The 27955-nt window shown below is 41.4% G+C and overlaps 1 protein-coding gene across 1 annotated transcript; it reads left to right on the top strand.

The window, feature by feature from the left end:
• The first annotated feature begins 259 nt into the window (after positions 1 to 259).
• TMEM47 (transmembrane protein 47) lies at positions 260 to 27955 on the top strand. Its single transcript, XM_050908532.1, has 3 exons — positions 260 to 592; positions 15278 to 15418; positions 24186 to 27955. Exons 1-3 carry the CDS (start codon positions 367 to 369, stop codon positions 24362 to 24364), a joined length of 546 nt encoding a protein of 181 aa, XP_050764489.1. The 5' UTR covers positions 260 to 366; the 3' UTR covers positions 24365 to 27955.

The following is a 27955-nucleotide window of genomic DNA, read 5'->3' as shown; positions in this document are numbered from 1 at the left end:
CCCCGCGCACACGGCGCCGCCGCTCCCGCCCCTTCCCCGGCGGAGCGCGGCCCGGCCGGGCCCCGCCGCGGCCGCCGCCTCCCCCGGCAGGGGCGGGCAGGGGGAGGAGCGCGTCGGGCCGGGCCGGGCCGGGCGGCGCCGGGGGGACTAGGGGAGCTGCTGCACCTGATACACCGGGGCGGGAGCGCGGCGAAGGAGCGAGGGAGGGAGCGGCGCTGCCCGCTGGCTGCGAAAGCCTCTCCCCGCCGTTAGTCAGCGCTGGTCTCGCTGCTTCTCCCTCCGCCCGCGCGGAGCTGGGCTCTCGCTCCTATTCCCCTCGGGGCCGGCGGCAGCGCGTCCTCCTCCTCCTCCTTCCCCCCGGGCCCCATGGCTTCGGCCGGCAGCGGCATGGAGGAGGTGCGCGTCTCGGTGCTGACCCCGCTGAAGCTGGTGGGGCTGGTGTGCATCTTCCTGGCGCTGTGCCTGGACCTGGGAGCTGTGCTGAGCCCCGCCTGGGTGACGGCGGACCACCAGTACTACCTGTCCCTCTGGGAGTCCTGCCGCAAGCCCGGCAACTTGGACAGCTGGCTCTGCGAGTCGACGCTGCACAGCGGTGAGATACGGCTGCCCCGGGGCCGGGCCTGCCCTGCGCGCCCCCGGCTCGGCTCCCCTCCGCCGGCGGCACCCCGACCGCGCAGCCGCCCTCTGCCTGGCCCCTGCCCCGTCCCTCCTTCGGCCCTTTCTGCCTTTTCCCCCCCACCTCGGCCGCTTCCCGCTTCCCTGGCCGCACCCCGGGCACTGAGACTTACCCCCTCCGTGTCCTGGCTGCCCCGCCAGCATCCCCCGAGCCGCCTCTCCTTCACCCTTGTCTTCTCTGGGACTGTGTCCCAGCCCCTTCCCGGGGCCAGCCCCTACCCGGACCGGAGCAGTGCCTGGGGCCCTGCCTCGCCATCCGCCGCTGCCCCTCCGGGCTCACCGCCTCGCCCGCTGCCGCCCCTGCTCCCCGTCCGGCTCCCTGCTCCGGCCGCCGCCGGGAAAAGTCCCCGGCACCTTTGTCCTCCCGCCCTCCCCGCACCCCTCCCGTTCCGGAGCCGCTTCGCCCGTCCCCATCCTCCTCATCCTCCTCCCTGCCTCCCCGGTCCCGACGCTTGCCCTCCCCGGGCTGCGCGGCCCCGACCCCGCATCTCCCTGGTTTGCGGGTTGGGGCGAAGGCGGCGGCGGCGGTCTCTGTAAATAGCGTGTGCTGGAGGGGGGAGCGCTGAGAGTCCGTGCTCGGCTCGTCCCTCTGCCTGCGAGATCGTCTAGGGTGCAGGAGAGATGTGAGGCTGGCTTCTGTGAGCGAAAGGGGTGACTGATTTCCTATCTGCCGTGGACTGTGTTTTCACAAAGGATCCCGAGTTTGGACTAGTTTTGATTATCTTTCCGTGTGGCGGTTGTTCTCATACAGCGAGAAGCTGTTGGGGATCAAGTATCTTAGAATTCCACCCCCCCACCCCCCCGCGAAGTCACTAGTCTTGGAAAGTTGGGGCTTCCTAAACCAAAACCGCTTGTTATTTTGTCCCGAGTGAGGACGCCAGGACTCTGGCTCTCTCTCCATCCCCCTGGGTGTGCTTGTGTGTGTCTTTCTTTAGCAGGTACTGATCTTCCCAGTGTCTTTCATACTCCTCTGCCTTCTTGCCACGCTCCCTGTTTTGATTTCTTGATGCTCATTCGTTCTTCAGCTTTCTAGGTCTTTAGTCATAGATTTTTTTTTTTTTTTAAATGTCATTTCACTGTTGTTTGGAGTACGTAAAAAACGGGTTGTGAATGATACAAACAAGCTGCCTGTTGAATATTTTTCAGTAAATTCTTTTGTAGTACCATAATTGTTGCGGTTTTCATGGGTTGTTTTATTTACTTTATGCCTGATAGCAACTTCTGGAGTCCCAGCAGAAACGTTGACAAATGAAGCCAGCCTCTTCTCCGCCCCCCCCCCCCCCCCCCCCCCCGTTTTCATCCACATCCCTGTCCTCCCCACACACACACGCTTGTATTGCTAAATCATCCATTTGGATCGCTGTGCTCTCCGGTTGGGTAAATCACACAGGGACAAGATGTTTGTTTTGGGAAAGAAGGCAAGGGGCTGACTGTATATTCTAGATGATTCCTTTTTTCCTCGCTTCTCTGAAATCCTTGTGTAGGTTCTGGGAAATAACTGATCTCTGCTTCAGTAGAAATTGCACAGGTTCCTTTGCTGCTGTGCTTATTTTTTTTCTGTCATTGTGTGGAGTAATATTTGAGGGTTTGAATGTTGTTTGGGGTTTTGTTTTAAATCATGTAATGCCAAAACGAATTGTAAAGAGATGTCGGTTTCAATCAGTTACCAGGGTATCTACACAAACTTTGGAGAGCTTTCTTTTCCTTCCCCAGTATAAATGGAAATTTATGTAGGAATGTCAGCTTCTACGTGTCTCCTTAGCAACGTGAATCCTTTGCCCCTTCTGCCTGTCTCCTGAAATAGTATCCCCTTGATTGCAGAAAGACTTTTCAGATGGCTTGAATGAGAACCTGCTTCAAAGCCCCCCCCACCTCTGCACACACTTTATTGGGCTCCCTCCTCAATCCATCTCCCTGCCAGGCATGCGTGTATACACACACACATACACACAAGTGGGACATTAAGAAAAGCAGGACAGCTTATGGAACAGCATAAAAGGACACTAATCTCTCTCATTGTTTTATTGGTCACCTGTCTGTTTGTGGGAAGGTGGAAGATGAATGGGTGAGGATGGATAGGAATGAAACGTAGTTTTACTGGATGCTGTGTATTGAAAATTTGTCCTCTCCCAGTGCTTTCTTCTATCCTGTGCAAAAATTCCTGCCTGTCCAGTTTTATTCAGGTTCCTTGAATGAGCTTTACTCATTTTCCTCAGATACTTTCCAGCCTAGTGGAGCCAGGTTTCACAAGCTACTGGGGAAGAAGTGAATGATTGTTCTATTTGAGGTGACTGGAATAAACCCTTCACTTTCCTCGTGTTTGGCACACAATGCTGCATTCTGAGGAAACCTGAAATACGAGAAACTGTACTGTTCTCCCTCTGCCTTCTGCTAGTGTGTTACAATTCCCATTAAAGTCAACGGGAAGGCTCCCAGTCAGTTCACCAAGTTGGACTGGGCTCATATTTGAGACCATTTTGTGTGCTTGCCTTAATATTTTAAGTGCACTTTCCTCCTACATCGGGAATCTAGCAAGCGGTATATTTTGGAGATAGTGGAGAGCTCCCACAGGGAGAGCTCCCACAGGGAAAGCTCTTTTAGCTTGATACCGGTGCAAGCAGCTTTGTAGCTAGCTAGCTAGCTGTGAAAAGCAGTAGTGCACACAGGAAAAAGGCATCTTCACCCATGGTTTTAAGAGATTTACTTCATCATCCCTTGAAGGAGAGCACCTCAAGTGGCACCATCAAGGGCAAGCTCATGCTAGAAGCTGTTAAAGCATATTCGAGGTTTAATTAAAAACTTTTGTTGTAATTAGATGTAGGACCCCTGACTGCTATCAAAAGGGCAACTTAGTGGAGAGCAGAAGGAAATGTACAGAGCATGATTACATTGGCTGTTATAGCAGGAAATAATCCCTCGGTTTTCCTTGAGTGTTGCTAGTGCTTGGAGTATGTGTTCTTGCATTCATTCATTCACTGTTTTGGGGGCTTTTTTTATAGCTTGCAAGCAATCCTTTGCTCTCATACTGCTTTTCAAGTTGTGTAAGTACTTCACAATATTGACGGTTCAAGTATGTAAAATAGTGAGTCAGATTAATTTTTAGAAATCTGAAGATTATAAAATATCTCATCTTAATTTGCTTTTCTTCTTTTTGAGTCTTTAGGGTCTATGTAAATCACCTGTTCAATTTTGTTTCCCTGTAATTGCAGGAGCTAGAAAGGAAGGTATTCTTGCATATCCCTCGTCTCCCTCTTCCCTTGATGAAATTCTAAAATTCCCACTAATAACAACTTCAGGAGCTGAAAAACTAACAAAGTTGCCAGTATGGAAAGCTTCGTGATAGAATCTTGAGATCCAGCAACGCTGCTTTACAGTTTCACCAGCTGTCTGGGCATAAAATTATTTTCTATGATCAAAGCTTAACTTGGCTAATGCACAAGTTGTCTTTAAGTCAGCTGTATTTTAAACTCATGTGCTAAACTAAAAAAAAAAAATTGCAGGGTTTGGAGTGTTCCTTTGGTGTCTTTAAACAGAATTTTTTTTTAGACCTCATTTGAAGTGGCTTATGTCTAATTTGTGATGGCTCATTTACAGATTTATCAAGAGTTGAGAGTTATGTATGAATATTTATTTCTATCACAGCATCTGCCTAAAATTAAATGCATCTTACGTACAACTGCCTGGTGTGTCTGTACCTGTACAGGTAGTTGTCTTCTTCCTGCAGAATTAATAACAGTAAATTTGAATTTGTGCAATAGACTGCAGCCATTATGGTTCTTTAAATCAAAGATACACAAATACGATGTGGAAGACATATATGGTTCCATAAAATCTGATCTGCAGGTAAACATTGTGTATTTTGGCTTCAATACATGTATATGCTATTCATAGAAAACAATGGCTCCTTTGCAGCATTTCAGTTTATTGTAAAAATAGCGTCTATAAAAATACGTTTGAATGGTTTCATACTGATTAACTGTATTCCTTCTGGTGAATGGGAGTATATGGCTTTGTTACTTAACAACCTGTACATTTGTTTATGCAACGTTCAGTTTTCTTTAAGAATATTACACTCTTTAAGAACTGTCCATGAATGTTTGAAAGACAAAACATTCTCAAGGAAATAAGTGCAACAGGGTCTCTGTACGTGTTTAAACTTAGTGGTGAACAAACCATAAAGGTAAGCTTAACTTACAGCATAGTGCAGTAAAACAACTTGAGTCTAGTTTTAGGCTTATAATTCTGTTCTAATTTGTTGTTAAAATAAAAAAAGCGTCAGAGGCTGCTCATTGGGTAGCACTTGAAAGGGTTTAACCTTAATTATATATTAGATGCAGATATCTGAATTGACATGGCTCAAAAGTCTTGGGTGGTATCTGCTTGTTTTGAACCTGAGGAGTTTTCCAAGGGGAAACTGTTAGCTCAAAAGCAGCTTCCTCATTAGAAGATCTGGATCATTGCTCAGAGTTGATGTTGACACATATTTGTAAAAAGCTCAGCAAGGCTGATAGTTTGCTATAAAATAATGTAAGAACAACAAATGTAATTTTACTAAGTCTGAAGAAAGTGGCTCATACAATGTAAGGAGGAATATTCCTTCTGGTTTTGAAAACTGTAGTCTGTCATTTTGCATATTACTCTCTTTAATAATCATCCCCAACACTTTATCTGAAGGTGGATATAAAATCAAAAGCCATACTACTTAAAACTCAGCATCTAAGACCCTGAGCAAGCTGACCTAACTTCGAAGTTGAGTCTGACTTGGAGATCGGCCCTGCTTTCCATGGGGAGCTGGACTAGATGGCCTCCAGAGGTCCTTCCCCACCTAAATTATTCTGTGATTCTATGATGACTGATACTCTGTTTATGCCTGATGTCTACCTGGCTCCTTCAATGTGTTCAAAATGCCTTGAATTTGTTAACTATCCCTCACAATAGCCCCAGATAGAATATTTTAAGGTATGCTCCCTCTTTTACAGGTGGACCAGTTATTTTAGCCTCAGATTTCCCAAGGCCATGCTCTGTGGGAGCAGCAGATCTCCTGTCAGTACTCTGGACCTTTTAGAATGATGGAGGCTGCCATTTCAGCCACCCTTCTCCAACCAGCTAAAAGACATGGTTACAGTACATTTGTGTGTAATAGATGAAGTTTGTGTGAGTTTATCTGATCAGCTCAAGAGCACCATACACCTTATCATTGATAATACTGTTAAAATAATCAAGGAAGACTTCTAGCCTTAGTGGGTTATTGTTACTGCTGCTGTTCATTGCAATTTTAAAATCGGTATTGTATGCCATTGCTTTAAGTCTTGTTTATTAAATAAAGAAGTCTTGCACCAGTAAGTTAAAAGATGTTCCTTGTGTTAGGGATAATGTAAGTGGTTTAAATATTTGATGAGATTTTATATTTAGAATCACGTAGAGAGTAACCTTGCCTCTGTTACTGATTTGTGGCCAAAGATAACCACATAAGATTCAAGGTAACAAGCAGGAGGCGGGGTAAAGTCTAGCCAGCTGTATTGCTTTATGTGTTTTTACTTGTTCCAGTTCTGTAATATAAAGGCCATTGTTTTGATGGGAAGTACTCCTTGAACTATTTTAAATGCTAATTGTTTTTCTCAAGGAACAATGGAATGAGTTTTGAAAATTGCAAAAGATTGCCAGTTTGCTTGAAGAACATCGGTAACTGTGGGAATTAATTACATTCCTGTTCCAATGCGAAGCATACTTCTTCAGATTGCTAAAATGTAGTAGTATATCTAGAAGAGGTCAGAAAATGTGAGCTTTTCTTGAAAAGCTTGTATAACACATCTCCCACACTTCTCTCCTAATGACATAATTCTAAGATTTCCAGGTTTTTGTGAGGTTCTTGGAGTTGTGGGTGTGTGTGTTTTTGTTTTTTTTATTGAATGAATGAATATCCAATAATTAAAATGGCATAGTAGTGAGCTAATCTCAGAAGAATGCCATGTAACCAATGGAACAAATGCCTGAGTACATGCTGTACTATTCTGTGAATGAATTATAGATTACATGATTTTCTGTAATGTTGTGCTTGTCTTGAAGTCCTCTGTTGGCAAAAGTGATGTGCAATGCATGTTGCCTTTAAATAATAAAATAAAGATCTATATAATGACACCACTTATCTCTTTATTTGAACATGCGCTGCATTTAAAGGATTTTACTCCGTGATTTTAGAAATAAAGGCAGACCACGGCTCAGAGAGCAGCTGTACACCCCACCCCCCCCCAAGTGTATATATTTTGTATAAATAAGGAATGTAAGCTTTAATCTTCAGGAGAGATGTGTGTCAGTGGGCAGATGAGCGACCACCTGCTATATTTCAAGTTGCTCATACATCTGTAACCCCCCCAGGCATTAGACTGTCTTGTCTTGCAAAATCTGTCTCCTTTGCACAACAGCAGAGTTGCTTCCCATATTTTTATTGCTTTTGTTGTTCAGTCTGATCTCCTGTAGACAGGGGAGATAAAGCTTGCGGTGGTGTTGAAGCACACAGAAAGTTTGAGTCCAGCAGTCTTGGGGCCACACGTAGTCTGATGAACGCAGCAGCTGAAACGGAGACATCAGGCAGATTAATGCCATCTGTACTTTATGCAAAACTGCAGTAGAGACCATCCTGAGAAACTGAGACCATTTCTGCTTTGTGTGCTGCTCACTTCTCTGGGAACCAAACTGTCCCCTGCATGCTCAGTGGCATCTTTGGGTGGAAGGCAGGGGAGCTCTGCTCGCCATTGAAAGGTGAGCGGAGTCTGCACAATGGCTGCCTAATTATTCCCCCAACCTAGCAAGCACGTCCTTCCCAGGCTGAGGAGGGTGGGTGGTAGAGCACCTACTGCCTGGAGCATCCTGCCAGCAGGCTGTTATCTTGCCTGGAACAGAGCTGGCCTCTTCCACTCTGGTCACAATTATCTTGCTGTGGAGAAAAGGAAAGCCATAGGAGGAGCCCAAGCGAGAGGAACACAACTCTCTAGGTGACTGCTAAGGACTCTTTCCCTCTGAGGTGAGAGAGCCCTGAGTCTGGGCTGCCTTACAGTAATGCTCAGCATTTTTGTATGTCAGTGGAAAGGTGTGTAAACAGCACCGGAAAGTTGGAAAGGACCAGTTAGGTAAGAGGCATTTCAAGGCAAGACTCAGATTTTAATTCCTTTGTACCTATTTGTTCGCAGACCCCATAGATCTCATGCTTATCTTTTCCAGCTTGGGTCTAGCAGATGGAAGAGGAGAGCAGTTTCAGTCTACCCTAGTGGTTAAGAAATTCTTCTGGGAAATGGGAGCAGAGGTTCAGGTCTGGATCCGGAGCTGAGAAGCAAAGACCTTGCAGTTTCTGAGAAGCCCTCTACTCCCTGGTATATTGCAGCTAAGGAGGTGCCTGCCTTTCCTCCTTCATTAGTCAGCTGCCATCGTTAGCCATTAGCATTCTGCATCTCGGCAAGACACAGGCGTACCCGGGTTTGCCCCAGTTAGCTGTTTTTTGGGTGTGTCTCTGTGCTTGTTCTCTTTTTCTTTGATTGGCTCTAAATGACTCTCCACTCGGCATCTGGAACACTAAATCATCTTACAAGTGTCTTGTACAGTAAATGGAAAGTGACTGATGCCTTATGTGGAGCCTCTGAATTACCCTTAGGAGGCACTTAGGGATTTTGGCACCCAGCATAAAATGCTCAAATTTCTGTTTGGGTGTTGTCAAAATCCTGGTGAATTAGAGCTATAAAGAAAGCCTCACTGTTAAGTCCACCTGTGTTGTGTGAGACTTGGGTTATCAAGGGCTTTGTCCCATGTGCTGTTGTGTGTGGATAAAGACCAATTTCTTAGGGAATAGCTCAGTACGTAAACCTCCTGTTGAAGAAGCAGCAGAAAATAGTTTTGTCTCTTCCACAAACAGCTTCTTTTTAACATATTGTGTTGGGTTTGTGTGGCGGGGCTTTGGTAGCAGGGGAGGGGCTACAGGGCTGGCTCCTGTGAGAAGCTGCTAGAAGCTTCCCTGGCTCCAACTCGGACCCACCGCTGGCCAAGGCGAGCCCATCAGCGACGGTGGTAGCACCTCTGGGTTAGCTTATTTAAGAAGGGGAAAAAAGACTGCTGAAAAAAAACCTGCAGCAGAGAGAGGGGTGGGATGTGAGAGAAACAGCCATGCAGACCCCGAGGTCAGTGAGGAAGGAGAGGGAGGAGGTGCGCCGGAGCAGAGATTCCCCTGCAGCCTGTGGTGAGACGGCAGGCTGTGCCCCTGCAGCCCGTGGAGGTTAGTGGTGGAGCAGAGATTCCCCTGCAGCCCGTGGAGGACCCCACGCCGGAGCAGGTGGCTGGGCCTGGAGAAGGCCGTGACTCTGTGGGAAAGCCCACGCTGGAGCAGTTTGCGGAGGACTGCAGCCTGTGGAAAGGACTTGAGTTGAAGAAGCTCTTGGAGGGCTGACCCCTATGGGAGGGACCCCACGCTGGAGCAGGGGAAGAGTGTGAGGAGTCCTCCCCCTGAGGAGGAAGGAGCGGCAGAAACGACGTGTGATAAACTGACCGCAATCCCCATTCCCCGTCCCCCTGCACTGCTGCAGGGGGAAGGTGTGTTTTTAAGACATGGTTCTATTTCTCATCATCCTACTCTGATTTGATTGATAACAAATTAAACTGATATGTTTTTTTTTCCCCAAGTCGAGTCTGTTTTGCCTGTGACCATAATTGGTGAGTGATCCCTCCCTGCCCTGGTCTCGACTCAGGAGCCGTTCGTTGTATTTTCTCCTCCCCGTCCCACCAGGGGCGAGGAGTGAGCGAGCGGCCGCGTGGTGCTTTGTTGCCTGCTGGGCCTAAACCAGGACACATATCTGTGACCTCACATAGTTATTTCATGTGTTCAAAGTCATGGCTTTCAGAAGAAAGCCTTGACGTAGAGTGTGTGAGTTCTGTCTTAAGGAAATTATGCATTCAGCCACAGCTGGCTGGTTCCCACAGCTCTGGTAATGCTTTTTAAGTGTCTTAGTGACTTGAGGATCCACACGCACAAGTCATTTGCATACTTTAGAAAAACCTTATTCAAAAAGCAAATGTAAAAGCCAGAGTATGTCTGTGCAGCAGCTAGCAGTAATAAGCATACTATACAAACTGACAACGAGCAGGAAATATTTATTTATTTATTTATTGTGATTTTTGTACAAGGCTCCACTGTGGAAAGCTGTGGCTAGAGCAGCTTACTGGAGGTTTGGTATGGATCCTGCCAGAAAGCGCTTCTCTCTGCAGTGTGCAGAAGTGTACGCTACAGAGTCTCAAAACACTGTACTTGTGGTGCTGGCTGTACAAGAGCAGAGGAGTATGGACTGAGTAACTTATGGACACTGGGCTTCCTAGCTTTAGCCAATATCCCCTTCATCCACAGCAGAATTCCTCTGAGTAGCTCCTTAGAAACCATCATTTTGGCTCAGGTGAGGTTCCAAAGAACTGACTTCTCCATGGAGTAATTTTATGTGAGAACTTAATGGCCACTGCAGTACTTACTTTACCTCGGTATTTCCACTGAATTCAGTGGAGCTTGGCCTTCCACAGAAGTCTGTGCATCTGATCATGCTGAAGAAAGAGGAAATCTTACTGATTGTGTGACAAATGCACTTTTAGAAACTAGATTCTACCTTTGTGTTTTTATGTAATCACAACACTTTTTAAACTTGTGTTGGCTATTTGATGGCTAAGTTGATGAGTGTTTATAAACTTCGAAATAGTTTTGAATATGAAGCAATTAGGAATATCTCTAGCTATCTTATTTATCTTAGTTGATTGTTATGACATTCAGTGGGTTATATTTAATTTCTTATGCGTGGGTGCCTCAACTTTCTGTGCTTTACTTGACACGTTCTTTCAAATTCATTATTCTTGAATTTAAATGCTATTATTATAATTTCTAAGAATATTTATTGGCTGAGGACAGGTACGTGATAAGTGGAAGCTTTGCAATGAATCAGAAAAACCTACCTAAAAGTGTTGTTGTGTTTTGTTTCTTGCCAAGATTTTGTAGAAGGTCAGTCATTACCTTCATCATGTAACAGCTGCATGCATTTTCTTACTTTAGCCTCTATGAGGAGAGGACTTGGTGGAGAACCATTGTATGAAAGAAAGGAATACTTGATTGTTTCTTAAGAGATTAATTCAGTTCACTTGCATTATCTGAAAGAGCCCTATACACAAATGTTTCACATATTCCACAGTATGTTTTTATGTCCACCACTTCTTTTACTGTGGAATACCATGTAGGTAAAATATTTATTTTTTGAGGAACTTGCTGAAAACATGAAATCTATGACAATGCTAGCCTTTTGTGTTGCTTTTTCTTGTATTACAAAATGACCTGGTTATTAAAATAAACATTTCAGAACTTCGAGATGTTTTCTCCTTCTTTTATAACTTTTCTGATTTTATCCTAGTACTGAAGTATTATTTTGCCCAAGAAATAGAACAGATAGAGCTGTTCTTAGTTAAAAATGAATATACAGCTTAAAGCCTTAGGTCATTTCATTTGGAGGGAAGAAGGGAGGAGAGTCACACATTTCAATGTGCAATTAACACTTCCATATCATTAAGAAACAGGCAGAATTTCCAAAGAGCAATGAGACCAAGCTGTCCTTACAAAAAGGCACTGACTTATGTGTGAGGGATTAACTGAAAAGAAACATTGTCATCATGGTTTGGGGGTTTGTTTGAGGGGTTTTTTTTGCTGAAGATGGTAATTTTAATAAATTTTACACCATGTATGTTTTGAAAATACGTGTTAAGTACCTATGTTCATATTTATATATATTTCCAAATATTGAAATCCACATCCCTAAACTAATAGGCAGATTGTTATAATGAAAATTACGCAAACACTATCATCACCGTCAGAACTGCAGTATATATTTCCCATGGTTATAGACATTGTGATGCTTCTTGTGCAGTACAAAAACATGTTTGGATTTTCAGACCTAAAAATAGTATACATTAAGTGAGGCTTTTCTTAAGAAATCTGTCTTGAGTTACTTAATGATTGTCAAAAATGTGTTAATTCTAGTTGTTCGGATGGGATAGGTGGCATTATCAGTGTCATTCTTAACATATTGCTAAAATGATGGAACAGTGAAAAAATATAAAGTTATGCTTTCTGTTGGCTCTACAGTTATAAGCCAACAAAACAACTTAATTTGGGCATGACTGTGAGGTGACAGTGCTTTGTAGAATCTAAAAGTTTATTAAGATTTGTGAGTGTGATTTTACTAGTTCCTAACATTTTTCTTAGATAGTGGATGTGTAGTGTAAATAAACTGTAGTGATGTACAGTGAAAAATACTGATGTGCATTCTTAAAGTGTAACCAAATTGTGTTTTGAATCCCGGAAACTAATAATTATCATCTATAAGGTCCCATTTTGCTCATGTTTATGCATGTTTCTATCTCTATGAGAACAAGCAGTCTCACTGAACTGCTGAGGCTCCTGAACTGAGTATAGTAACTTACTTGCAAGATTGGTGCGTGCCTAGAAATGGTGCAAGCATATTTTGGATACCCTGAAGTAGGCTTAAGATGTTTATGTTCTGTGTACCAGTAACACTATGTAACAGAGCAATCTGCTGTTCCCATTTTGATGCTGTGTCTTATAAATCACTCCTGGGTAGTCCAAGGAACGCTACAGATTTTTATTGTAGAAAACTGTCTTTGCTGTATGTGGTTATATTGTTGTCGCTGTCCAACTTACAGGGTGTTCTTCCTTCAGAGGTAGTGATTCAATTTTCTTTGGATGTTTCTTTTCTTTTGTATAAAGTCCAGTGGCTTGGATTTTTTCTTAAAAAATAATTGCTGTTAAGTAGAAGCAGAAGATTTTACTTCCTTAATCCAACGTAAGCTTTATTTTGTCACCAGATCAAATGGCTTTCAGAATTGAAAGTTAAGGTGTTTCTAAGATGACAAGGAGATTTAAACGTAGTTTCCATGGTAGGCAATATAGGAAAATTCAGTCCAGTATTCTTTGTGCACGAATGTCTGACCTTCGTGATGTTCTTTAGCCAGAGTCCCTTTCAGCTGCAGCTCAAGGCAAAGGATGGTAGCATTGTATGCTCCTGTGAAGGGAGACTGGAGCTAAAATAAAGAGGCAATTCCAGACATTGTGGCCTAGAGCACAACGTTCAATACCTGATCCTCAGCTAGTAGTGAGGAACATTAAGAGCCTTGGTTTTGTCCTACTGTCAACATCACTGAGTAGGTTCTCTTACTCAAGAAATTAATTTTGTTTAACTAAGTTCTTTTTTAGTTGGGAGTGTAGGTGTCTTCCAGCACTCATTTGTCCTTTTACCTCCCACATCAGTACTATCGTAAGGTAGTTTGTTTATTTTTTAACCTTTCCAAAATCCATAGATGTATCTGTCCTGGAAGTTAAACTATATTTCAACCCCATGCTTATATCATCTTTGCCTTAGTTATTTTCAATTGTTTGGCGGTCTTGCTAATGTGGTTTTAGAAAGCAATAGGATACTAAACTTTTTTTCCGTTTAGTTGCTACTCCAATGTTGCGCACCTTTCGTTTGCATTAGACTTTGGCGTCTGATCAATGCGAAGATAACAGTTAATATTTTATTATTTGTAGCAGCTTTCAAAAATCTTAGTTTCTGAGTTTTCCCATCTGGCACTTTGATTTATTTCATCAATTTTGTATGGCTTTTAACTTTGGGGCGATATGGATTTATGTGTCTAGTCTTTGTATCTGTGTAATTTTCTAGTGCAAGGATTCCTTTCATGTTGTTCCAAAGTGGTCCATTCTGTTTACTTATTTCTGTATTTTATATCTGTAATGCACTCTGATATTGGAAGAATACTTTCTAAATCATCAGTACACTAACCACTTGGTGTTTCTGAAGGATCATGTCAGCGTTAAAAACCACTCTTCATAGCGTTCCCATCCATAACTAAAATCGTATTTCCATCCCAATAATAGTAAAGCAGTGGGGCACACAGCAAACTGACGTTAGAGATTGCATGCCTGATGGTAGGAGAATGAGAGATTGTTCCCAGCCTTGGGTTTTGGTCTAGTAAGAAAACAAGTAAAATAGCTTGGAAGGTTGAGTACTTAGTAATTAAAGTATTAGTAAACAACATGCCTGGATTTCTAAAAAGAATGAAAATAAATGTGTGTACTTGCACAAACACGCCTTTAAAATAACTTTCTTTTTTAGCAGTGCTAAAAATCCTCTATTCATTTTCTGCTTTTAATCTCCTTCATCCTTTTTCGTATAATATATGAAGGCTTTTTGGTGATAATAGCTGCCAGCCTTCCGTTCCCAAACCCCACAGCTGCACTGTTGGTATCTTCAGCAGATTAGATCCCTCTTAAATCTGAATGTACTGTTTTTTAAAACACTGACTTTTGCTCTTTTCAAAAAGAGAATGTGGATTTTTGTTGTTGTTCTTATTTTAGTAACCTTAAGATCTCTAAATTTATTTTGGAAATAATCTTATTTTTTTGAACTATGTAATGCGTTTGGACATTTTATTCTGAATATCGTATGAGTGCTAGTATTTTCAAAGTAGTGAGAGATGCATTGGATCCATAGGTCCTTTTCCCACAAGCTGATTTTAGGTCATCTTCCTTGAACTACTAAATAGTAGTGATAAACAGTAAATAGCGATCTGATTCTTTTTCTTGATGCCCGTTATTGGAGAGAGACAAGGTCTTATATAGTCTTTTGCAAAGAGAGACAGCATAAAGCCCGTGCCTTTCTAAAATGCTACAGAAGCTCTTAAGTTAGCTCTTGGATGTTGTATAGACCCATGATGGCCATCAGCGTGCAAATGGATTTTGTTTTATGTGATTTAAGACTGCAAGGATGTTGTTTATAACTGCATCCATTATGTATGAAAGCAACTAGAAAATACACTGGGCCAAATCCAGAAGTTGCTTTCGGGGGAAGAAAAGAAAAAATGACACTTTAGGATAACTGATGTTTTAAAATGAACTCCAGACATGACTCGGTCTCATCTAATGATCATTACTGCCTTTATAAGGGCTTGAATTCCACCTTTTTTTTTAGTGTTGAATTTTTTTTTTTTTTTATTCCTTTGAGCATCTCCTTCCTGTACCTTAATTTTGTTATTCGTATTATCTGGCCTTGGTACTTCCCAAGTGACAGGTGTATATGATGAGCCTCCATGCATTTCCCTTCTATGTCATACTAATCAGCTCAAGCAGAGCTTTGACTTTCACTCTTTTCTGTGAGAAAGTTACGACAAACTGGGGGTCAGCTAACACATGCTAGCTAATCCTGACCCAGCCTCAATTTCTCATTCTAAATTGAACAAAAACCAGGAGACCAAATTATTCAGTCTTACTCGAGCCAAAATCCCAATGAGGCCAACTAAGCCTTGAAAAACTGTGGGAGGTTGCGGCACTTTGCTCCTGAGTTGCATCTGTATAAAGGTGTATCACTAATTGGGAGAAAAGAAATCCAAAGCATAGTTGTTCATTTACCCAAGCCTTGATGCAGCCTCTGTGTTCCTCATATTCTGTTGTTTCTGTCATGCCTATGGGCTTGTTTTACTGAAATTGTATATTTCCCCCCCCCCCCTCTTTTTTTCCCCCTAGACTGGCAGATAGCTACTCTTGCTTTGCTGTTGGGTGGCGCTGCCATTATTCTCATAGCTTTCCTGGTTGGGTTGATCTCTATCTGCGTGGGATCTCGGAGGCGGTTCTACAGACCAGTTGCAGTCATGCTCTTTGCTGCAGGTAAGCAGATTACTGGCACCATTACGAAAATTTCATGAGAGCAGCTTCACTTTTGTGAAGGAAGACATGCCTTGTTCTGCATATTAATCCAGGGGCATTTGGTTTACTTCTGTGTTAACTCTGGTGAGGTTTTTCAGGATACCGGTTCTGCACGGCATTAATCATCTTTGCAGTTGTGCTGTTACTAGTTCATAAACAATTATTTATTTGCATTATATTTATTGTTTTGTGAAGTACATGCAGCGGGGGAAACGACAGAGGATAAATCTCAAAGTACCATTTTTAATCTGTGACTTTGTGCTGCTTGATGTCCCCATTTTTATTCTTCATGCAAAGCCATTTCTGTTATTTTAATATTCTTCCTTTTACAATTTTAAAACAGGAAAATTAATGCCCAAATGTGAACCCTTGAAGCCCTACATGTGAAAATAAATAGGATTATGTTGCAAGGTGTTTATATATGCCCCTGTGCCATGAGGAATTAATTTCATTGTGTCAGCTTGCTTACTTAGTTATTAATTTAACAAGCTGTCACAGTGTAGTCCCTGTTTGGTTTTAAAAACATGAAAATAGAACAGTTTATATAAACTATCACAAAATCTTAAGGGAGACCTATGAATCTGAATTGTCCGTAAGACTGGTCCAGTGAGAGACAATTACAATATCAAATCATCTCCTTTTGTACATTCTGGTGTTTTGGGGCTTAGTCAGCACGGATGTTTCTCTTTCTCCTGAGATTCACCAAGCATGGTTTGCCTTCATCCTGTCACTCCTATCTGCATTGGAGCCAGCAGCTTAAGCCCCTTCTGATAGCCCATAATGAAGAGGATGACAGAACCTAGTCATCGGGATGTATTAAAGAAAGCCACTTACAAGGATATGAAAAGATAAAAGCGCAGAATTTGCAGGGTATTCAGGAATGAAACAAAGCTCGGGGGAAGGCTCCTGCTGCCCCCTGCTGTTAATGTTACCTTAATTGAGCCTCAGCACTTCAAGATGCATTTTTTTTTGCTCAAGAGATATTGGTAGGTTATATTTCATTTGCTTTTAGGAAACGAATGCAACCTAGGACCAGATTTCCTGAGCGGAAATCGTATCTTTTTGTTCTATGTGTCGCATTGCTTGCTTGCTTGCTTGCTTGCTTGAATGAATAAAGGTACTGGTGCCATTATGTTAAAATTTAGTATTAATTCTGAGATTATAAAGCATGCTGGGCAGTTAACTTTGAAGGAAATGGGATTATTGAATTTCTGTAGTGGTTTCTTATTTGGCTTTTGATTTAATTTCTCATAACGTTGTGTAGTAACTTAGTAATTATTCAGCCATTCACTGCCTATCTTGCCATATTGCTCATTTACTATATAGTTAAGTTTGTACTAAAAAAAGAAACAATTTTCCCCAAGAAAAAAAATCCCCAAATCCTGCTGTTTGGCTTAAAGCTTAATCTATTTTCCTCTGCATAAAATTAGTTCTAGTCTTTACTACAAAAGGTTGGGGGTAGGGGGGTTTAATGCTTACTTGCAGCTGTACTGATTTTGGCTGGGATAGAGTTAATTTTCTTTGTAGTAGCTAGTATGGGGCTATGTTTTGGATTTGTGCTGAGAACAATGTTGATAACACAGGGATGTTTTCATTATTGCTGAGCAGTGCTTACACAGAGTCAAGGCCTTTTCTGCTTCTCACACCACCCCACCAGCGAGTAGGCTGGGGGTGCACAAGAATTTGGGAGGGGACACAGCCGGGACAGCTGACCCCAACTGACCAAAGGGATATCCCATACCATATGACATCATGCTGAGCCTATAAAGCTGGGGGAAGAAGAAGGAAGGGGGGGACATTCGGAGTGATGGCGTTTGTCTTCCCAAGTACCGTTTCGTGTGATGGAGCCCTGCTTTCCTGGAGATGGCTGAACACCTGCCTGCCGATGGGAAGTGGTGGATGAACTCCTTGTTTTGCTTTGCTTGCGTGCGCAGCTTTTGCTTTACCTATTAAACTGTCTTTCTCTCAACCCACGAGTTTTCTCACTTTTACCCTTCTGATTCTCTCCCCCATCCCACTGTGGGGGAGTGAGTGAGCGGCTGTGTGGTGCTTAGTTGCCAGCTGGGGTTAAACCATGACAGCATCAAAAAGGAAAATATATTGGTGCATTAGCTCATGAATGGTGTCCACCTCTTTCCTTTGCCTCTGTGTGTGTGTGCATGTGCATTTTAAATGGCCATGACCTGAAGCATATAAGAAGAGAGATGATGAGGCCAAGACAGCCTGCCCCATTCTTCTTCATTATCTGGCAAATCTGAGGAGAATCCTTTTGGGATTTGACGCTGACATTTTTAGTGTCATTTCCTACAGATTTTGTCTTTGTCAGCTATTTTTAGAGGTGAATGTGGACGGGCATATCTTGAAAGAATTATGGAAAGAATCCTCTACTGGAGAGGGGAAAGTTAAGATTGCAGCACGGTGGAGTTTGTGCCTTATGCAACTGTCCATGGATTCAAACCTTCACCTGTGGATTTCACCGAAGATCTTTGAGGATAAACCCTGCCCCGACCTGTGAATCTGCTGACAAGACCAAATATTCTGTATGACTGGTTAGGAGTCTGCCAGCTGCCCCTTGGAGAAGGACACAGGATGAATTGCCCAGAGACATTTAATGATCTGTGTGGGTGTCACGTAGAAAACATCACTGTGTGGGAGAAAGGACAAAATGGAAAAGTAGTTTCCAGGCACTTTAGAGTCCAAACAGTTGGTTCCAGGCATTTTTTTCTTCTAGTTTTAATTTATTTTTATTTATTTTTCTTTTTTTCTCAGCTTCAGGTTTCAGTTAGTGACTCTGTAGGTGAGGAAGAAGATTGACTGACTAGGCTGGAAGAGATGAGAAAGCAAAGGGACAAAAAAAATAATTCAACCTAAATACTGAGAATAAGCCAGCCAGTGATCAACAGATGTGAATGTGTTTAAAATACATACTGTCAGCTCTGTGTAATGGGGAGAGCAACAGGAATACCTCAGGTAATGGAAAAACGTGGAGCATACAGAGAGGCAGTTGTAGGACACTCTTGCGTGGAGCCACCTTGGCTCGTACAGCTCTTCCCAGCATTTTTGGTGTAGTAGAGGTCACTAGCTTACGTACTTGCTGGGGTGTCTTAGTGCTCATGAACCAAACTGGCCCTGAAAGCTGCATCCTCAAAGTACAAGCTCACAAACTTGTTAGTGTAGGAGTCTCACGATATGGTTACCAGATAACTGAGTGCTGAGTCCTAATTTACGGGTAGAAAGAGAAAGTGTAATTGTTGAAAGTCCATAAAAGCAAACAAAAAAGGTAATTTAAAAGATGTTTGCCTTCTGGGGCTATGTTTTAACACTTTCAACAATATTTAGAAGAATAACCTGTTGAGGCTAGTAAGCTTTTAACAGATTTCACAGGATGCTTTTACATGTAAGCTAGGGAAACAGTGGCTAAGTGAAAGTATTATAGGTGAGAGAGTAAAAAAAAAGACGGCAGATAATATTTGGAGAATATTTAGAGGATGTATCTTTCCTTTCTGACAGAGTCAGAGCACAGTCTGGCTGGATTGCGTCCTGAGTTCTGTGCTATTACCTATTTTCATAATGATGTGGAAGATGGAATAAAAGTCTACTTGTCAAATTTTACAGTGAAGCTAGAAAAAATAGCAGATACATTGGAGGACAATTTGATTTTGAGAAATTGATGGAATGGTCTGAAAAAGCAGGACTGACTTCAGTAGGATGTAGTGCAAGTTGCTACAGGGTGGCAAAAAGAGTCATAGCATCAAAGAAATATTGATAGAAAAGATACTCTGTAGGTCATGTAGTCCAACCTTCTTGTTGAGGCAGGACAGTTGCTAACACTAGGTCAATCAGCTGCAGCTTTGTCTGGACCAGTCTTGAAGAACTCCAAGGATGAAGATTCCACAACCTCTCCAACCATGTTGTCCTGGTGCCATACTACCCTCCTTATGATATTTTTTTCTTTCCTGATGTCCATCCTGAATCTCTGAAACTGAGATTTGTATCCATTACCATTATCTTAGGTTGCCTGGCACTACAAAGAAGAGGGTTTTTTTTCTATCATCGTTGTATCTACATTTTCAGGTAACTGTAGGCTGGTTTGAAATTGCTCCTTAGCCACCTCTTCCTGAGTCTAAATAAACCTAGCTCCCTCATCCTCCTCTTAAGGGTGATTTGCTCCAGGATTCTGATTATCTTGGCAGCCCTCTGGACCCTTGTCCTTTGGTTGGTGAATCCATGTTCACTACTGATTGCCGCTTTGTTCTGCATGTGCTTGGAGGTGGACTCCAAGAGGAGGTACTCCATACTAATGAGTTCCTTCTGCTCTGCGGTTTGATTGCTATAGATTGCTAGCCATATTTTAGCCATTTCTAGCCATAACAACCCAAACTAGACAGGTTAGATGCACAAAATAACTGGAAAGAAATCAAAAGAGGTACTGGCTTATTAGCCAACAAGCCTCACCAAGCAGTGGAGAGGGTTATTTAAAAAACTGTGGACAAAAGTCCTAGCAGACTTGTATTCACTTGGACTGTTTCCAGAAGGAAACCTCATCACAGGAAATACATGATTTGCAATCATCCGAGGTCAGATCAACCATCTAATGGAGGGGACATTCAAGGAACCGTTCAAAGTCAGGTTGGACAGGGCTCTGAGTAACCTGATCTAGTTGAAGATGTCCCTGCTTATTGCAGGGGGGCTGGACTAGATGACCTTTAAAGGTCCCTTCCAACCCAAAGTATTCTATGATTCTGTGTTTCCAGGGATTGAGTTGAGGCTGACCAGCCTATAATTCTGTGGATTTTTCACTTCTAGCCTTTTTAAAGATGGACACAAGATTAACCTTTTCCCAGTCATCTGAATATCTCCTGATCACTGTGATTCTTTGTAGATGATAGAGGCCTCATGATCACACTGGCCAACTCTTTCATCACCCTTGGGTCAATCCCATCTGTCCCCATAGATACAGATGCAACTCTTAAGTCATCCCTAACTTGTTCCTGCCCTGCTGACACCCTCCCAAACCATGTCACTTAGAGGTCTTGGAGAAGGCATCATGGTGCATCATCTGTCACTAGATGGGCTTTCCTGTCCATCATTGTATGAATATGTTTTCTGAACTTCATTTTGCAACTAATGCACCTGTGGCAATTGTTCTTTATTACCCTTTTTGCCATCTCCTAGCTTAATGTTGGGGTCCAGCTGGGCTTCAGCCTTCCTGATTTTGTATCTAAGTACTAAAACAGTGCTTTTATACTCCTGTCATTGTCTGTCCTTGTTTCCTGCTCGTGTGTGCCCCTTTCTTGCACATTCATTGAGAAAATCCCTGTTTGGCCAACTGGGCCTCCTGCTGAAATTCCTGGTCTTCCTGTGTAGCAGGGTGGCCTGTTCTTGAGCTAGCAATATTTTAAAAATCAGCATGGACCCCCTTTCTTTTCATGCTGCGTCCTAATTATTTGCACAGGTTGTATTAATTACAGACAACTTCCTAGAGAGCAGTCGCATGTGTGTTAATCTTTGAAACTGCAACACCCATTGGTTATTAATGAAGTGCTTTACTCATGTGAATGAGCAGGAGGGATGGTGTAGAGAACAGAAATACAGAACTTGCTAGCCAGCACCAACATTTTCATAAATATAGACCAATTAGAAAGCCACACCATAATTTTTTTTTTTTACAGCATAACTGTTATAGTCAAACATTTGAACAAGGAAAAAAAGATGACTGAAATTATATTTTCCTACTTTTAAAGCATTTGTTGTGATTTCTGCGTGTTTAATATGGTGAGTACATATAATTGCATATATTTCATGTAAATGGAATAAAACTAGTATTCCTGTGCAATTGTCTTGCAAGCATCATAGTGTTAGTCATAAAAAGGGGTCTAAACTTGAAGTGAATAGTCTAGTTTGAGATGACTAGTCTTTTTTGAGTAGCATTTTGAGGTGGATTTTTTTTTTTTTTAAGATTTCTTTTGCAGCCTTTTTTTTCTGTGGGAAAAGACTAGCGCTTCTGAAGAAAGGTAGTACACACGCTTCCCATAAGCAGGTCCACATAGCATGGAGTTCCTTTAAATTCATCGGAAGCAGATCAGTAGTTGCAAGCATTGGTTTTAACATCTTTTTGGGTCATACTGGTCATTTTTCATAACTTCACTAACTGTTCTTTCTAGCCTACACAGGTCCCTTCCCACTCTACAGGGAGAAACAATGACGGGAGGCAAAAATAGTGCAAAGTGATGACAGTGTTATGCAGTGTGGCTGTTTCTACTGACCAGTTGCTGCCAGCACTTTGAGTTTTACAATAGTGTAGCTGGACCAGTAGTAGCAAAAGCAGGAACCCTCACTATAAAAATGTCTAAAATACCTGTTGTGGGTATTGCTACTTTAGCAACATGTTCCTCCTCCAAAAGAATCACTTGTTTGTTTTGTTTTGACCAGTCCAATCTGTAGATTAAAATTCAGCATACTTCATATGTTGGATTGAGGGAAGGTGGAGGGCTTCCTTCGTTGGCTCTTGACACAGACACACAGATACAGAGCAGTTTCTGTATTGACTCAGCAGAGGTGCTCCATCCCCAGATCAGGAAGCCACTGAAAAACTTGCTTATTTCAATTTATCTTAGGAAATCCTTTTTGACTTTGAGTCGTCTTAAAGAAGTGTCTGAAAGCAGAGCACATGTTCAGGTGTTTTTGAGTATAATGATGTTCTCATTATATAGAATTGGAATGCATAATCTTTTCATAAGAGTAGGTGCTTCCCCTAGTGTACCCTGTCAAAATTTCTCCAGTGTTGCGCAGCGTTTTGTGAGCTGGCAGACAAAAATTATATTAAAATGGAATGACACAAAGTAACACTTCAATAACTTTAGCATTAAAAAATCCTGTGGATTTTGGTATCCACATCAGAAAATCCACTATTCCAAACATTATTCAGATTGTCAGTCTCAAGTAAGAGTCCAAAGACTAGTCTGTAGGCTAAGGTGAGGCAGGGGGAAGAAATTTGCAATGAGTGTTTTGTAAAGTGTTATCACCGAGGGTGTAATGAACATTGGAAATCATCTCCCCATACCAGTCCCATCCAGAGGACAGGGGAGCATTAGTCTCCAGGGCTAGGTGCCAGTTTGACAACACTAAAGAGTGCGTGTGGGAATGAAAAGGCAAATGACAAATTTTGAGTGTGCAAAGTGTTCAAGCAGTAGGAGAATATAATTAATGTTATTTTATTTTCCTGTAATTTCTCAGTGTAATTTCAGAAGGGCTTCTGTAGTCCAAAGCAGTCTTCCTCTCTGTTACCCACTGGCGTTTTATATTGGCACTGGCTTTGTAACAATTCTCTGAATGGTGTTCATTCTTCTTACAATACTTAAAAAACTGTAGAAAATGACCCAGTCATTGTTAAAGAAAGTAGTTATTATGGCATTGCATTGCATATCATTGCACTTCCTGTGCATAGAGTATGTCTCAGGCCTGCAAATACTTAAGCACGTCCCTAACTGTGTGGATGTGCCCACCCTGCCTGTAATCAGGGGGCTGGGGCAGTTTGCAGAGGCAGTCACGTGCTGAAGTCTTTAAAAATTGCTAGTGTTAAATGCTGGAAGGGAGCAATGCGATAAGGCCGTATCATATATTTGAGGGGCGAAAAGGATGTTTTGTACATTCCTGTGATGTTTGGTCTTTTGTGGGTGGCAGAACTAGAGGCCTCAAGAATCACTACATCATACAGCTTGTTCTTGTCTTCAAACCAAGTGTAATTTTCACCTGCTTACCTTGGAAACTGTTGTCCCAGTTTTCTGTTAACAGTGTGTCTGAATTTAAAAGAAAATGGATGCCGATGAAATGGAAACCTTCTTGTGAAAATTGGCGTTCTTCATCTGTGTATTTTCCTTTTCAGGTTACTGTATGTGGGGTTTTTTTGATGTAGCACAATAATTAACAGGTTTGCTGAATTCTACTGCAGACGTGTGGATCAGGCTGCAGGAGATCTGGCACTCTCAGAGACAGTGCTGTAGAACGTAATGATTTTTAAGCTTTTTACTGCCTTGGATTTGATCTGTTTTATTATCAGTTTTCATTATGAAGCATTTCTGACCCACCCCCTAAATTCATAATACAAGGCAATGTTTTGCCAGTTGGAAGTTTAGTGACTGATCAAACTTTATAGATTCCTTGGTATTCTGTGTAACAATATCATTAATTCTGATTACAGTGCACAGTAATGCATATGAAATATGTAATTCAGTGGGCCTCTACTGAACATAAATATGTATCACCTACTACAATGAATTATTTCTAGGCTAAGTAAATGATTTGATTCTGAGCTATATTTCTTAACACTCGTTTATTCTTGCTTCTCGTTTTGACTTATAATAGCTATAGAACAAGTGATCTTAAGTTTTGTTATTATGGAAAGAATAATGACTGCAAACTAAAATACAAAGGAGAGACAGCAAAGAATTGGGAAAAGATTGCTTTCACTATTTATTTCGTGGGCATCTGAAGGATCATTGTTATACCATAGCAATAACATTTGTTCGTCAACAAGGGAATATGGAAGAAGTGCTCTCTTCTCTGTGAATGAAATGAAGGTGATTTTTTTTTCAAAAAGAGCAGTACTTACAAGCTAAAAATGCACCAAGAGCATTTTAAATGTGAATTTCAGTTATGTGATGTTTTCCTTGTTTTATGGAAATGAATTAAGGCTTCTTCTGACATTTGTTTTTTTTTCCTCTTTCAGTTGTTCTTCAGGTGTGCAGCTTAGTCCTTTACCCAATCAAGTTCATCGAAACGGTCAGCTTGAAAATATACCATGAGTTCAACTGGGGCTATGGCCTGGCTTGGGGTGCAACTATATTTTCATTTGGGGGTGCCATTCTTTATTGCCTGAACCCTAAGAACTATGAAGACTATTACTAGAATCATTTAATGAAAAGAGAAATAACAAAAGGATTACCCCATCTTTTCTAACTCACAGTTTTTTTAGAACACTCGTGGAGCACCAAACAGTCTGCTCTGTTGATAAAATAGCCTTTGCCTTTTGGGTGTGAACACTATAAACAGCTTTTACAACCATTTAAAAGAACTGCAAACACTAGGATTGCTGATCTTACATAGGCAGATGCTACAAGCTGCTGATACATAAGCTTCATTTTTCCTGACAACAAGCAAAAGGATCTACATGACAGCGATCATTGTGAGAAAACTAGTTGGAATGAGAATGCAATGCCAGCATCTGCTGTTTCCTTCAGGGGAGCAGCTGGTATAGGCTCCATTTAGAAGTTTCCCTGTATCATAGAGGATTCAGATGTCTGATAAGCAGGCAATGGCATCTTGTACAATAGGCTGTGTTGGCCCCTTGTTACTTGCTCAAAAAAGCTCTTAAGGAATTAGTTGCAAGTGACTGTGTTGAGGGCAGTGAATGTAACTGGTTAATGACTTGTCTAATATCTGCATTCAACAGTCTTCTGGGAGAAAAATAAAAAAAAAAAGCCACCAACCACACAGGATTTCATGAATTGGTAATCCACATCACCGTGCCAGCTGTAGCAGATTGTTGAAGGAAGTCCAAACCCGGAGACATGTGCTTCTGACTGTGTAGCTGGAAGTTGTCTCAGCTCTGAGTATTTTGCTGGGAGGGTGGAGATAAGGGGGAGTAGAAAAGGCCTCATCTGTCCCTGAAGCATCTAAAATGCATGAATGAATTGCAGTTGTCCTAAGTACCCATTTAACTTCTAAACATTGTCATGAAAAGAATGCATATGGAACAAGTTCAGTTATATTTTTGAAAGGTATTTGTTAGTATAAATGAATATATATAGTACAAGTATAAATGCAGAGGGAGAGAGACTATTCGTCTTAAAATTGTAATATGAGCTGTGATGCAGTGGTTAAAATACTAACTTTGTATGCATTCTTGAGAGTCTTGGATTGGTACCCCCAATTTTGGTTGGTGTTACAAAATAAACATAAAATGGTTTGTCTTCTGTATATGCCCTTGTACAGACTCTGTGTTAGGGGAAATGCTTGAAAGTTCACATCAAGTTAAGGTAGAACTGGACAAAATAACTACTTGCTATTCCATGTGTAATCTAGTACTTACTAAAATTTGTTTTCTAAGGCTGTTGCAAAGAAAAAACTGCCATTTTTTAAAAATCTAGTTAGGTTGCAAGTGTCTCTGATCATCAAGAATACAGCTGAGACCCCATCATGTCCATATTAAAACATTAGCACCACAGGAGGTAATCTCTTGTTTTTAAAGGCTGAGTTTATAATGGACTGGCTGATGATTATGTACATCTAATTACTCCTTGCTTAGTATGTTTCCCACTTAAAAACATCCAGAGACTGTACACATGAAATGAAACCCAAGATAAAATAGGGAGAACTTTTACATGAATTTAATCCGCATCACTTTTATTTTTGTTTACGATTTGCTTATTTGGATATTTTCAATTAATTATGAACATATTTTTATACAATTCTAATCTTTAGAAATAACTATTTTTTTTAATGGAGAAATTTAAAATATATTCTATGTGGACCTCTGCAAAAGCAGGTATGCTGGGGTTGCACATCCACCTCTATACAAATGGTTTTCCTGGTGCCACAGAAAAGACTGCTGAATTACTCGATGTTAAGACCGCATCTACAGCGTTAATGCCTGTGCCACCATTTGCAGGGCACAGAGGTTCTGCAATGACCATGGGACCACAGGGCTGCCTTTAGGAGGTTGTTGTGAAAGTATTGCTGATGTACAGAGATGGTTTATAAAACTCTGGGGCTCTCTGGAGTTAAATCTTTACTGCCATGGCAGAATATTCCATATCAGCAGTCTTTCCAGGACCAGTGGTGATTAATTAGATTAGACAGAGCAAAATGATAGCTTGACTTTGAAGGGATTGTATGGCAATGCCTGGAGAACAAAAAGGGTGGGAGGAAAAATTATGTCCGTTTGTTTCACAGGCACCAGAAAGCATTTGTAACTCTGCTTTTTTTCCTGAGACTGACTTAAGGCAGACATTCAGTATATAGTTAACTCTCTATCTTTCTGAACAGCTGTGTAGTTCTGCTTTTAGTTAGCAGCATGGAGAACATTGTAGTTTGGCATGGGAATTAGGTTAACGTAGAGAAGCCCACTGTGAGAAGATGTCTGTACCTTTCTAGGAGGACGGTATTTTGGTGCTGACATTGCGTGGCACTTTGCCTATGCTGACAAGAAGGTACAGTGCTGAACCCATATCGTGTCCACTAATTTATCAAATCATTCTTCTTTATGTGGAGTTTGAGCAAAAACAACTGTCAGGCCTAAGGCATATGCAAATTAATGGCATGCGCTCTGAAAGTCACCCGGCTGTTAATATGAAAGAAGTTCAGGCAAAAAATTTACAAATGTGAATGCCTAAAGACAAGGTTCTTCATTCATATTTGAGTCAGAGATCTGATTTTCAGTCTCAACACCTGCTTTTCCTCTTGAAGATAATGCAGTCTATTAGGACCCACCTCTCAAACTCCTCAGGTCCTTTGCGTTTGGGCATCTAGTATATGGGTTTAGGTACCTACCTTTAGCTTATGTTGCTACTGCCGTTTCTTTTTTTCCCCCCTTACCATTGCCAATTTTGGCAAGCATTCTGTTTCTCAGCACTGAACTAAAAATAAATACAACATTATGCTGATTTTTTTTTCTAGCCACAAAAAGGATACATATCTGTGTCTTGAGTGTACGTACAACAAATTAATCATTTTGTATGTTGTGCTTGTTATGCCACCATTATTTCAGTTGTTTTATCTCACTGGCAGGATGATTCTCTCACACAACAAATCCATTGTTTTTCTTCCAAATATATATGAATAAATATATATATAGTAAACTTGCAAGCAGGGCTAGTTATTTGTATTTTTTAAGCTTAAAGTATACCGTCCGGTGCTGACAAGTACCTAGCACCTCTTCTGGATTTCTTGCACAACTTCGTTTAGCTTTTGTAAATTTTAAAAACAAATATAGAGAGACCTATGTGTTTGAAATATAAATGATATATATGGATTAGCATGTAACTGTATATTATTAAACATGCAATGAACTGACTGGTAAGTGAAGTCTAATCTTATGGCTAGCAATGTAATTTATTCAGACTGTATTTTTGTACAGAGCAGTGCACACTAACCTATTGCCTCTGTGTCCTCTATAATGCCTAAAACTGTGCCTAGAAATTTCATTTCTGTCCTTAAAGGAAAAAAAAAGACAACTAAATGCTTCATGTTGTTGATGGTATTGGTTTTTCTGATGTTGTTCTTTATTTATTTTTGAGAACTGTATGGTATGTTTATTAAATGAATCCATCAGAATATGGTTCGTTTTAAATGGTCGTTGTTAGCAGGGAAAGACACATGTTTTTTTATCAAAACTTTTAAGTTTGCAGTTTTAATACCATTTCTGCATTTCACGTTTTTTGTAGCTTACATAAAGTTTTATGTGAAAAAGTAACTGAAATAAAAAAAATTGTTACACTA

The sequence above is a fragment of the Gymnogyps californianus genome, chromosome 1 (genome assembly GCF_018139145.2).
Source record: "Gymnogyps californianus isolate 813 chromosome 1, ASM1813914v2, whole genome shotgun sequence".
Lineage (NCBI taxonomy): Eukaryota > Metazoa > Chordata > Aves > Accipitriformes > Cathartidae > Gymnogyps > Gymnogyps californianus.
This window is presented reverse-complemented; position numbering and strand designations above follow the sequence as displayed.